Source organism: Xenopus laevis, chromosome 3L, assembly GCF_017654675.1.
Source record: "Xenopus laevis strain J_2021 chromosome 3L, Xenopus_laevis_v10.1, whole genome shotgun sequence".
Classification (NCBI taxonomy): domain Eukaryota; kingdom Metazoa; phylum Chordata; class Amphibia; order Anura; family Pipidae; genus Xenopus; species Xenopus laevis.
This window is the reverse complement of record NC_054375.1, coordinates 33492379-33506850: the sequence shown is the minus strand read 5'-3', so window position 1 is coordinate 33506850 and position 14472 is coordinate 33492379. Positions and strand designations below refer to the sequence as shown.

Genomic DNA, 14472 nt, shown 5'->3' with positions numbered 1-14472 from the left:
ATTTTCAGAGTTTGCATTCAGTATATTAACTGAGTAGCCCAGGATATACTGTAGAAGGTGAAATTAGTGAAAATTAGAAAAATTATGAAAATGTAGACTACAAATAGTACACTCAAACATTCACATTCCAGCCAAACAGTAAGATATAAAAACAACACCCTTTTGAACATTTGCTTAAAATACAGTAAAACCAAATGAGAAATGATCCTCTGCCATTCAAGCTATATACATACATACAGTGACATAAAGGCAATACAATCATTTTTGCATATTTATTTTTGTATTATATATATATATATATATATATATATATATATATATATATATATATATATATATATATATATATATATATATATATATATATATATATATATATATATATATATATATATATATATATATATATACAAGCAGTGGATGTAATCTACTTAGACTTTGCTAAAACACACAGAAGGTTACTGGTTAAATTAAGGAATGTTGGCCTGGAAGTATTTGTACTTGGATAGAGAACTGGCTAAAAGATAGATTCTAAAAAGTAGTGGTAAATGGAATATTTTCTAATTGGACCAGTGTTGTTAGTGGAGTACCACGTGGCCCTGTACTTGGTCCTTTGCTTTTCAATGTGTTTATCAATGACATGGAGGTGGGCATTGAAAGTACTGTTTCTATTTTTGCAGATGATACTAAATTGTGCAGAACTATAGGTTCCATGCAGGATGCTGCCACTTTGCAGAGTGATTTGACTAAATTGTAAAACTGGGCAGCAAACTGGAAAATGATGTTTGATATTGATGAAGACAAAGTTATGCACTTTGGCAGAAATAATATAAACGCAAGTTAAAAACGACATGACAGTGTGTTGTGGGTATCCTTAACTGAGAAGGATCCAGGGGTAGATTTTTATAAATAAAAAGTTGTCTAATTCCAGGCAGTGTCATGCTATGACTAATAAAGCAAATAAAGTTCTGTCTTGTATAAATAATGGTATTAACTCAATATGTTTTTTGCGTCTTTATAGGTCCCTGGTGAGGCCTCATCTGGAGTATGCAGTGTAGTTTTGGACTCCAGTCCTTAAGAGGGATATAAATGAGCTGGAGAGAGTGCAGAGACTAGGTGCAAGTAAATTGGTTAGAGGGACGGAAGACTTAAATTATGAGGGTAGACTGTCAAGGTTGGGGCTGTTTTCTCTGGAAAAAAAGATGCTTGTGAGGGGAAACTTTACAAGTACATAAGAGGACATTATAGACAAATAGCAGGGGAACTTTTTTTCATATAAAGATGATCACTTAAGACTAGAAGACTTTTATTTGAAGCAGTGAGGTGGTTCTTCAGAGTGAGGACAGTGAGGTTGTGGAATACACTGCTGGATGATGTTGTGATGGCTGATCCTATTAATGCTTTAAGAAGGGCTTGGCTGTTTTCTTGGACAATCATAATATCATAGGCTATTGTGATACTAAAATCTGTAATTAATGTAGATATTGGTGTATATAGTTTGTGAGTGTATGGAGGAGTCAGTGTAAGTGTGTGTATGTATGGATTCTGTGTTTCATTTGGAGGGGTTGAATTGTAGTAGTAGTAGTAAATCAGGTAATCAAAAATGACCAAAATGCAGGTTAATGAGCGGGTTTCAGAAAATAGATAAATCTGAATGATTTAGCAGTAATCATGCTTACCAATCAAAATTATTAGTTGCTCATATACTGTATGTGCCCCTAATGTTTTTTATTGTTATTATGAAAGTAGCACATATTTGGTTGTCTTTTTGACATTGGATGTATTCTAACTTTTCGGTGATATGGTGGTGCAGAATTGCTGCCGAGCAGAATAAGGGGTTTTACAGAGAGTAGGGGAGTAGGTAGTAATTAATTTTATGTCTGCGTGTGTTTCCTCAAGGTATAGTACTTTAATTTCCTCACACACTTCAAAGTCATACAGGCAGGTTATTTGACATTTGGAGGCTCATTTATTAAAGGTCGAATTTTTGTAGTATTAGAGCTTTTAAAACCATGATTAAACTCTATTACGGAAATGCAATAGCAGTTGATATGCTAAAACCATTTGTAACTCGTTTGCAATGCAAATAAATGTTTGCAAAGTGAACCATTTTGCTTCTGCTAACACTTTGCTACACAAGTGGATAGCTATTGCAAATTTTATAGTTCGCAATAGTGTGCAATGTAATGAAAAAGCTGTTATATTTGCTCCAAAAAATTATGCCACCTTCAAGCAGGTGTTAAAGGTTTGTAATGTGCAACTAAAATTTGTAATGCAATAAAAGCCTAATATTGCATTGCAACATGCAAATAATTTTAATTCACAAATTTGTTCTCTTTGCAAATCTTATTACATTTGCCCCTATTTCTCTAAAACCACAAGGAACATGACATTTTTTGAAAGATCAGAATATAAAAGGCACAAATGAAAAAGCAGTGAATGTTCCAAAAAAAAAATAAAATACAACTACTAGAGAAAAAAAATCCAAAAACCTCTAAAAGTCTGAATGGTTAAAAACTCCATTAGGACAGTTGTAGCTCCCATTGACTTTTATGGGATCTCAAGTGCTTTCAGAGATACGTCAGAGATACATCCAGCACTGACTCGGCTGCTGTATCTATAGAACGGAAGCAAAATACACTGTTCCCTATTCTGTGACAAAAATATAATTATAAACTTACTGGTCTGTACATTATAAAAATGTCATGGTTTGCATTAAGGATATTAAACAAGAGGCCAAGAATATAGAAGGTGAAATGCATCAGTGAAATATTCTAGAAAAATTGAGATATGGTGATTACAAAGTCACATACCAGCTACACAGTAGAGGTAGAATAAGCAAAATACCATATATACTCGAGTATAAGCTGAGTTTTTCAGCCCCCAAAATATGCTGAAAAACTCTACCTCGGCTTATACTCGGGTCAAGCGCAAAAACGGTCGCCGGCATCTAAGAATAGTCGCCGGCGTCCAAGAATAGTCACCGGCGTACAGGAATAGTTGTCAGCGTCCAAGAATAGTCGCGGGGGTCCAAGAATAGTCTCCAAGAATATTCGCCGGCGTCCAAGAATGGTCGCCGGCATCCAAAAACGAGACGCCGGCACCTCCAATGGGAGCAGAAACCCTCAATTTTTTGATTAAAACTTACCAGAAGCTGCTGCATTTCTCACCCTAGGCTTATACTCGAGTCAATAAGCTTTCCCAGGTTTGGAGGTAAAATTAGGTACCTCGGCTTATACTCGGGACGGCTTATACTCTAGTATATACGGTACATTAAAAACAAATGAGATGTGCTCCTTTGCACGGAAGCAAAATACACTGTTCCCTATTCTGTGACAAAAATATAATTATAAACTTACTGGTCTGTACATTATAAAAATGTCATGGTTTGCATTAAGGATATTAAACAAGAGGCCAAGAATATAGAAGGTGAAATGCATCAGTGAAATATTCTAGAAAAATTGATATATGGTGATTACAAAGTAGACACAGCCACATACCAGCTACACAGTAGAGGTAGAATAAGCAAAATACCATATATACTCGAGTATAAGCCGAGTTTTTCAGCCCCCAAAATATGCTGAAAAACTCTACCTCAAGCGCAAAAACGGTCGCCGGCATCTAAGAATAGTCGCTGGCGCCTAAGAATAGTCTCCAAGACTAGTCGCCGGCGTCCAAAAATAGTCTCCAAAAATATTCGCCGGCGTCCAAAAATGGTCGCCGGCATCCAAAAACGAGACGCCGGCACCTCCAAAGGGAGCAGAAACCGTCAATTTTTTGATTGAAACGTACCAGAAGCTGCTGCATTTCTGACCCTAGGCTTATACTCGAGTCAATAAGCTTTCCCAGTTTTTGGAGGTAAAATTAGGTACCTCGGCTTATACTCGGGACGGCTTATACTCAAGTATATACGGTAAATTAAAAACAAATGAGATGTGCTCCTGTGCCATAAGAATTCAAGTTAAACAATGGGGCTCATTTATAAACTTTGCGCAGATCAGATTGGTTTGCACATTGAATACATGTGGCCTGTGCATGGTTACATTTATAAAGCTGAATAAGAGTGTGCAAGCAGAATTGCAAATTTTCTTTCGGAATGCGAATGTCTATAAGAACTTTTTAAATATGTAAAAAATTGCAAAAGGCATTTAAATTATGCCACAACTTTGGTGGTGGAGAAAATATTCACAAAACAGTTTTGCAAATGGTGAATTTAAGTTACTGTCACAATGGGCGCACTCATGCAAATGCAAATTTATTCACAATGCAAATTTGCAAACACCGGAAAGATGGGCAGAGCAGTGCAATATGTTAGCGTTCAGGAAAAAACATGGGCAATGCAACCATTTGCGAATAAATATGCACTGTGCAAATGTTATACAGTAAATGACCCACAATTTTTTAGAAACTGGATGTGCATTGCATGATCTGCAGTCATGAAGAGTCAAACATACAATCATTTTCCACACACATTTCATACCTTATATACTGTACAAGTTCTGACTTTTGAGCCCATCAAAGGTTTAGTATATTCTTCCATTTTACTTTCACAGAACTGCTTTTTAAGAGATCAGTGCCTAATTTCAGCATCCGATACTGGATTAATTTACTAATGCTGGCACAAGAAGCTTCACACAGTTACTACAATTTAATATTGCACATGTAGGTCAGAGGAACAGCCAAAATATCCATAAACATGAATACAATGATGCTCCCCACAATTTAGAACTTCCATTGTATTTATAGAGTCCAAGAAAGTTTCACTGGTGCTTAGGGGACAATAGTACAAAGCATAGTACATGAGAAGATTTGGCACACGTGAGGTCCCATGAAGAAGAATACAGATTTCACTTATGTACTTTTACATTATTTGTGTATACTGCACACATGAGGATTGTGAAGTTGTGCAAAATAGATTCTAATGGTCTACAGCAGTGGTCCCCAACCAGTAGCTCGTGAGCAACATGTTGCTCTCCAACTCCTTGAATGTTGCTCTCCGTGTCCTCAAAGCAGGTGATTATTTTCAAATTCCAGGCTTGGAGGCAAGTTTTGGTTGTAGAAAAACTAGTTGTACTGCCAAACAGAGCCTCAGTGTTGGTTGACAATCCATATAGGGGCTACTATAAGGCCAATCACAGCCCTTATTTGGCACCCAAAGAACATTTTTCATGCTAGTGTTGCTCCCCAACTCCTTTTACTTCTGAATGTTGCTCACAGGTTCTAAAGGTTGGGGATCCCTGGTCTACAGGTTATTTACTAATGTAGGCACACAAACCACTGTATATTGTAAGAATTCTACTGTCTTTACCAAAGTAAAACTTAATTTGAATGTGGACAACAATGCTGCATTGGCTATGGCTAGAGACCTAGTAGAGTACAGACTGTCACTCTCTCATACCCAATTAGGGATGCACTTGTTTGTCTTTTTCAATTATTTCTGTGGGTGGCTATTCTTTACTCCTGCAGAGGCAACGGTCACAGTTCATAGAATACAGAAATGAAGAGTGTTGAGTTGGGTATTTATTATATGGTGGCTCAGAGTCATTTTTGATAAAGGTATTTTATAAAAGACTGTTGCAGAAAGAACTGTTGAACTTTAAATATTCAATTATACCTATAAAACTGTTTTGGAAAAAGAACTGTTGAACTCTTAATATTCAATTATGATTTGGCATGGTGCCCTGAAGTCAATTACACAATGTGTCTATACCTTCTGAAAGTTCTCATAGAAACATTTTGTTAATAGAGGGGCAAAGTATGTATTCAAATACCAATAGCATTGATAAGATAAGCTCTTGAGGTCTGCTTTCAGGTGTGTAAATTGAGAACCTGGGCAGTTCCCATTGATTGCATCAGAAGAAAGACATTTTGTTGAAGTGGGTTCCAAGGTTTTGATGATGATGATATGTGTTCATTGTTTATTAGAGCATATACAAATGGAGAGTCCCAATCTGTTGATAGAGATCTCTCCTGTGGAGCAAATAAACATAAAACCCCAGGGTCCTTTCCCCATTTGAGACCTCTCTGCCAACTGAATTGGGATCTCCCAGTCATGTGGTGCAGATGATGCCTGTTTAGTTGACTCAGATGGTTATGTATTCTTATTTATCTTACTAACGTTATTTGTAATGTTTGGCCAAGCATTTTGTGGTTGTGAATTATTTCTGAGAGATTGTTACTGGTTAGAACACACAAAAACAAGGTATAAAAGAAAAAAATATGTACTCATCAAAAGTAATTAGATGCAAGATCCATTGCTAAGACTGAATCTGACATGTAAAATATACATATAACCAACAATATTACTTGTATTAACTTACAGTCAATCAAAAATGTCTACTAGGTTGCCTTTACAGTGGCATTAAATAGTTCTCTTGTTTTTCATTCACTGACATAGATATGAATTCTAGCCATTTCAGCCAATTTTGAAATATCGTTATTACTGAAAAAGTGACTCACCTCTGCAACGGCCGCATCAGCTAAAGCGCCTTGCACATTTTCATTTCCAATACCTGAATCATTAGCATCAATTAAACATCCCACTGGAACATTGTTTGGAGGTTTAAGAAAAGCAAAGTCTCTTTCACTTGGATCCATTGTTACACAGACATCATAAGAGTATGGAAATGGCAAAGTACCAGCATTAAATTGAGGAAGAAATCTGTGATCAACCTGGGGGTATGTGCTCAGTGAACTAATTGATGTTGGGGATTTTGATTCTCTGTATTTAGATATGACAGCAAACATCACAGTCAACATGAAGAGAAAAGAGATCAGTGCTATGGCGATTACTAAGTAAATTTGCATGTTTGACTGAGAATCTAATTTCATGGGTTGGTTACTAATTTCAGGAAGCACATGCTGAAAATTATCAGCAACTACAAGAGTCAGTGTAACAGTGGCTGAGAGAGAGGGTGTCCCATTGTCCTTTACTATCACCACAACTTTATGCCGTAAAATGTCTCTTTCTTGGAAAACTCGAGATGTTCTGATCTCTCCTGTATATGGATCAATTATAAAATGTGATGTTTCTGAGTCTTGAAAAAAATGATAAGAGAGCCAAGCATTGTGACCTGAGTCAGCATCCACTGCCACCACTTTAGTCACTAAAGAACCTTGTTCAGATGATAAAGGAACCATCTCATATGCTGCAGAACTACCAACATCTGGAGATGGGTAGAGAATATTTGGTGAATTATCATTCTGGTCCACAACACAAATTTTCAATGCTGCACTGCTATTTAGAGATGGAGATCCATTGTCTTTTGCCATGATTTGTATTTCAAATTCTCTGTCCTGCTCATAATCAAATGATCGCTGTGCATAAATAACGCCAGTTACTGGGTTAATGGAAATATAAGAGGTTGTTGGTAGCTCTTCAGTATTGCTGGTGATAATAGAGTAGAAAAGTTTTCCATTTTCCTCAGTGTCCTTATCTATTGCTTGAATACTGTATATTGAAGCTCCTGGTTGATTGTTTTCTGGTACATAAGAAACATATGTTGATTTTTCAAATACAGGTGGATTGTCATTTATATCCAAAATATCCAATCTGATGGTTTTACTAAAAGAAAGAGGAGGAGAACCTTTGTCTGTAGCTTGAATGGTAATATTGTAATGTGCGCTTCTTTCTCTATCCAATGTGCTTGTAGTAACAATCTTGTAGAAGTTTCCAGATGTTGACAATAGTTTAAAAGGTACCATGCCAATGATTTCACAGGAGATCTCCCCATTTTCTCCTGAGTCTAGGTCATGTGCTTCAATTAATGCTACCACGGTGCCAGGTACAGAATCCTCAGAGATTGGGGAAGTTATCGAGGTGACTGATATCTCTGGAGCATTGTCATTTTCATCTATAATTTCTATTAAGACTTTGGCATGGGCAACAAGGCCACCTCCATCCTCAGCTTGAACAGAAATATCATAATATTTTTCTTCCTCAAAATCCACATTACCTTTAGTTTTGATTTCTCCATTATTTGAATTTATATTGAACATACGGAGAACATTGACTGCAGTTGTACTAAAAGAGTATGTGATTTGTGCGTTGATACCTTCATCTTTATCACTTGCATTAACATAAAGAACCGTGGAATTTATTGATATATTTTCATGTATATTCACTTTGTATACCTCTTGTTTGAATACAGGAACATTGTCATTGACATCAATTGCAGTAATCTTAATGAGAGTTGTACCTGTTTGTACAGGATTTCCGCCATCAGATGCTGTTAATATCAACTCATGGTTGCTTTGTGTTTCTCGGTCTAAACTTGTCTCCAAAATCAGTTCTGGAAATGTTCTCCCATTATTGCTCCTTTTCTCCCCTAGTACAAAATGCTTATTGGCACTGAGTTTATAGGTAACAACAGAATTTATTCCCACATCCAGATCTTCTGCATTTTGTAAAAGAAATCTTGTTCCAGCTGATGTGGACTCACTAATTTCAAATTCAATGTTCTCACGTACAAATCTTGGTGGATTGTCATTTGTGTCCTTAATGTCAACTCTAACATGGAAAATGTTTAGAGGATTCTCAATCACAGCATCAAAGGTTAGAAAACATTCTTCTCTTGCCCCACACAGAGCTTCTCTGTCTATCCTGTCTGCCACATTCAAATTTCCATTTCCAACATTTACTGTGAAATATTTCTCTGAAATGCGTGAAACAATTCTGAGTTTTCTAGCTGCAATTTCCTTAACATTTAATCCAAGATCATTTGCTAAATTTCCTATCAATGAGCCTTTATGCATTTCTTCAAAAATTGAGTAGTGAAGCTGAGCAGAGACTGAAAGACAAAGGCATAAACATAGGAATAAAAGCATTACTTGCCATCTGAATCCTTTGCATGTCTGTGTTTGCTGCATTTTCATTTCAGTTAGTCTTTATATGTGAAATATTCCAAATGAAGCTTCTTGCTGGGTTTTTAATCCAATTCAAAAGTGAAAGATCATGTAAAATCCACTACCTTGTGAGATCAAGAGCAGATATATCCTCTGTATGAGAATCTAAAATGCTTGTGATCCTTCTTTCCAAATCTGCACTATGTCAGCTTTACAATAGAATGGATCTCCAAGGTTTCTTAATATTAGTGAACAGCGGCGCTCTGAGGCACAAATGTGGAACTGCAGAAAATATACAGAAATACCTAAAATATAAGATCAACTTATCAAATATCAAAAACTGAGAATTACTGGATTGCCAGCTCTAGAATGTTTTGCCCATTGAACAAAACCTTTTGAAACATTTTGACATAAAAGATCAGTAATATTTTTGTGCTTAAAGAATAGGCACTTTTTTCCAAACAGATCAATAAAACAATACATCAGATAGTATTCCACTGCTTTGTGCTATCAAAAGCTCTTTCTGTATATCGTGTTAAAGTGCAATGGCAGAACTGAGTTTTAACATCCAAACATATTAATATATTTTTTAAAATATAAACAAGCATAGCATCACAAATTACTAAAACACAAGTCAAGAGAGAAACTAATGATTCAGAAAATATCTTGTAAAATCTGAACCCAGTACAAATCCACTAAAGCAAATCCACAAAGCAAATCCACTAAAAATTACAAATGGTTCACAAATCTACACACATTTTTAAAATCAAATTGTGAAAGTAACACTTGTCTGATTATTTTTAGAATTAGTGATTGTATTTATAGAGATAGTACACTATAAGGACAAGCCAAAATGAATGGTGATTTAAGGAATGATGTTATTCCTTGGTAAGGAAAAGGAAGGGCAATATAAAAGTAAAGTTGTTAAAATTGTTGCCCTGCAGAACTGGGATATTGGATGTATTGAGGAAGGTAGTAGCTTGTATGTGTCTGTGTGGATTTTCTCCTCGTATTGCAGTTGCTTGCACATTTCAAAAGTATTCATGAAACTTAACTCCTTATACTGTGTTTGTGTTGTAGGGGCCTGGGACTGTTGGCTCCACTGGGGCATGGGCAATATAGAATGAGATGTAATCTCTCTGAACACTGTATATATTAATGATGCTATGTCATACCTTCCAAAATTTTGGAAATAAAAAGAGGGACAAAAAAGTTGGAGTGCTGGCAATTTTTTTTGACCATGCCCATTTTTGTGGCCACACCCCCTAATTACCATGTTCATTTTACAAAATTTAGCAGGTTTGAACATATTTCTGTGTTTTTTCCCCAGTTATTACAGTTTTGCTAGTGAAGGTAAATTGCCCATTAAGCTCGAGTCTAACTTTTCCCAAGGGACCTGTTATCTTATATTATTACAATTACTTATTTGCTTATCTCAAATTTGTTACAAAGTATCTTATATGAACCTGAGGCTGTTCTGGGCTCTCTGTCAAAAGCCAATTAAGTTAGAAATGTTGTTTCTTTTTCTGGCTGTTCAGTGCAGAGAAAAACTGGACTTTCCAGTACAAACAAGGGACTGCGGGTTGAGCTGTCAAAAGAGGGACTGTCATGCTAAAAACGGGACAGTTGGGAGGTATGCTATATAAATATTTATAATAATGAAATGGTCCATGTAATGTGAACGTGATCATTTTTAGTAAATATGTAAAGATGTGTAACAAGTACAAATACAATTAATGTAAATTAATTTTACATCCTTTAAAGAATAAAGCAATTACTAATTTTACGACTGCATTTATGCAAACATACAAGAAAATATGCACTGTTGCAACAAATTATGGCTGCCACATACACATCACAATAAACAACTGTATCAGACTGCTGAATGTGTAGGTTACATGCAAGATATGCCACATACCACATCACAAGAGGACACATATTCTTACTGGTTTCTTTTACATTACAAATGCTTTAGGTATTCAGAACATTAAATCAGTGGCCCAGGAAAAATTATTTAAAATTTATTAGTGAAATTTCTATAAAAATTCAGCACTGAAACTCAAACTTTACTCTCATTCCAGCTGCACATTTAGGTATAAAAGCAATGACTATAAAGCTAGAATGAAATTATACCTGCCTCTAATTTAGCACATGTGCATAAAATACGAAAAACCCAATATGAGCGCTTCCTCTTCCAAAATAATTCAAGTTTGAATTAGTAACAGACTGGGACTTCACATAATATCTGCAGACCTGAATGGCCTTATTTGTGTCCATGAAAGGCATGGTGCAAAGTACAAAAAAGCTAAGCTCAATCCTGATTTTGCACTTTCATCCTGCTGTCCACCCTAGATGAATTGATGCAGCGCTCTGTTCTGGAGTGCAGAAACCTGCAGCCCTCCCTTATAAATACAACATGACCAGTCTTTGACAGCACTATATTCATGAGATACCTAGGTGGCCAGAATCGTTCTCTGCATGAACATGCTCATTGGCGCTAAGGGAAGAAGTATTCCACAGCAAGATACTTGTGCCAAGGCAACCAAGCCTATTATTTACTGCCCAAAAAGGGACAGAATATGCTGCTTTCATTTGCAATTAACTTTAATATCTTTAAATCTGCTTAAATGACAACATTTTACAAAATATACCTATTAACACAGTTGATGACAACCCCTTGCATAGCATGAAGCTGTAGAAAAGTTGAATATAACTATAATTGTTTATGTTTGCATAGACTGTCTCGGAAACAATGCCAAATTAAGTTATTTTTTTGAAAATATAATTTACTGAAACACTGACTCACCTCTGCCATGGTCGTATCACCTATAGCTCCTTGTGCACTTTCATTTCCAATACCTGAATCATTGGCATCAATTAAACATCCCACTGGGACATTGTTAGGAGGTTTAACAAAAGCAAAGTCTCTTTCACTTGGATCCAGTGTTACACAGACATCATAAGAGTAAGGTAGAGGCAAAGTACCAGTATTAAACTGAGAAATAAATCTGTGATCAAGCTGGGGGTATGTGCTCAGTGAATTAATTGATGCTGGGGATTTTGATTCTCTGTATTTAGATATGACAGCAAAAAACACAGTCAATAGGAAAAGAAAGGAGATCAGTGCAATGGCAATTACTAAATACATTTGCATGTTTGATCGAAAGTCTAATTTCATGGGTTTGTTACTAATTCCAGGAAGCACATGCTGAAAATTATCAGCAACTACAAGAGTCAGTGTAACAGTGGCTGAGAGAGAGGGTGTCCCGTTGTCCTTTACTATCACCACAACTTTGTGCCTCAAAACATCTCTTTCTTGAAAAACTCTAGATGTTCTGATCTCTCCTGTATATTGATCTATGATGAAATGTGATGTTTCTGAATCTTGAAAAAAATGATAAGAGAGCCAAGCATTGTGACCTGAGTCAGCATCCACTGCCACCACTTTAGTCACTAAAGAACCTTGTTCAGAGGAGAAAGGAACCATCTCATATGCTGCAGATCCACCAACATCTGGTGACGGGTAGAGAATATTTGGTGAATTATCATTCTGGTCAATAACACAAATTCTCACTATTGCACTGCAGTTTAGCTGTGGAGATCCATTATCTTTTGCCATAATTTGGATTTCAAATTCTCTGTTCTGCTCATAATCAAATGATCGCTGTGCATAAATAACGCCAGTTACTGGGTTAATGGAAACATAAGAGGTTGTTGGTAGCTCTTCTGTATTGCTGGTGATAATAGAATAGAAAAGCTTTCCATTTTCTTCAGTGTCCTTATCTACTGCATGGATACTGTATATTGATGCTCCTGCTTGATTGTTTTCTGGTACATAAGCAACATATGTTGATTTTTCAAATATAGGTGGGTTGTCATTTATATCCAAAACATCCAATCTGATGGTTTTCCAAGAAGAAAGGGGAGGAGAGCCTTTGTCTGTAGCTTGAATGGTAATATTATAATGTGAGCTTCTTTCTCTATCCAATGTGCTTGTAGTAACAATTTTATAGAAGTTTCCAGATGTTGACAATAGTTTAAAAGGTACCACACCAATGATTTCACAGTCAACCTCCCCATTTTCCCCTGAGTCAAGATCATGTGCTTTAGTCAATGCTACCACAGTGCCAGGTGCAGAATCCTCAGAGATTGGGGTAGTTATTGAAGTAACTGATATTTCTGGAGCATTGTCATTTTCATCTATAATTTCTATGATAACTTTTGCATGGGCAGCAAGACCGCCACCATCTTCAGCTTGTACAGAAATGTCATAAAATGTTGCTTCCTCAAAATCTACATTTCCTCTTGTTTTAATTTCTCCATTTTTGGGATTAATAATGAATATACGAAGCACATTAGTTGAACTTGTGCTAAAAGAGTATGTGATTTGTGCATTGATGCCTTCATCTTTATCACTTGCGTTAACATGAAGAACTGTAGAATTTATTGGGATGTTTTCATGTATATTTACTCTGTATACTTCTTGTGTAAATACAGGAAAATTATCATTTAGATCAGTCACAGTAATCATAATGAGAGTTGTACCTGTTTGCACAGGATTTCCACCATCAGATGCTGTTAATATCAGCTCATGGTTGCTTTGTGTTTCTCGATCTAAACTTGTCTCCAAAATCAGTTCTGGAAATGTTCTTCCATTATTATTTTTTCCCTCTCCTACTATAAAATGCTTATTGGCACTGAGTTTATAGTTCAAGACAGAATTAATTCCCAAATCCAGATCTTCTGCATTTTGTAAAATAAATTTTGTTCCTGGTGAGGCAAATTCACTAATTTCTAGATCAATCATCTCACGAACAAATCTTGGTGGATTATCATTTATATCCTTGATGTCAACTCTAACATGGAAAATATTTAGAGGATTCTCAATCACAGCATCAAAGGTCATAAAGCAGTCTTGTTTTGCCTCACACAGAGCCTCTCTGTCTATCCTTTCTGCAATATTTAAATTTCCATTTCTAAGATTCACTCTGAAGTATTTCTCTGAAAGATGTGAAACAATTGTAAGTTTTCTAGCTGCAATTTCTTCCACATTTAATCCAAGATCATTTGCTAAATTTCCTATCAATGAGCCTTTTTGCATTTCTTCAAAAATGGAATATTGCAGCTGAGCAGAGACTGAAAGACAAAGGCATAAACATAGGAATGAAAAGATTACTTGCCATCTGAATCCTTTGCATGTCTGTGTTTCCTGCATTTTCCTTGCAGTTATTCTTTATATGAGAAGTATCCAATGTGAAGCTTCTTGCTGTATTTTTAATCCAATTGTAAAGATAAAGTAAAATCCACAACCATATAAGACCAAGAGCAGATGAATCCTCTCTATGAAAATCTAAAATGACTATGATCCCTCCTTGCAAATCTGTACAATGTCTGCTTTCTAGCAGTACCAATGGGTCTACAAGTTTTTTAATATTAGTGAACAGCGGCGCTCTGAGGCACAAATGTGTAACTGCAGATAATATAAATTGTAGAAATACTTGAATTGTGCTATACATGGTGTCTAATGTACTACAATAAAAAACCTTTGCAACTATGTTTTTTTTTACATGCAGTTACAGAAGTAACACACATGGTTGCTTGACATTGTATGTATTTTAACAAATTTTA

At 35.9% G+C, this 14472-nt stretch overlaps 1 protein-coding gene across 27 annotated transcripts in view; it reads right to left on the bottom strand.

The window, feature by feature from the left end:
- LOC108710881 (protocadherin gamma-B5) overlaps window positions 1-14472 on the bottom strand; it is a 234383-nt gene that overhangs the window by 81240 nt on the left and 138671 nt on the right. For 2 of the 27 annotated variants that reach the window (XM_041586127.1, XM_041586131.1), the window contains exon 1: window positions 11651-14423. The exons of 23 other annotated variants lie outside the window; for them this stretch is intronic. In XM_041586127.1, coding sequence (XP_041442061.1) covers window positions 11651-14059 — 2409 coding nt within the window. In that variant the 5' untranslated portion in view covers window positions 14060-14423. Of the gene's footprint in view, window positions 1-6459; window positions 9036-11650; window positions 14424-14472 lie in introns of those variants that run through there. 2 more of the 27 variants (XM_041586120.1, XM_041586125.1) reach the window with 1 other exon arrangement.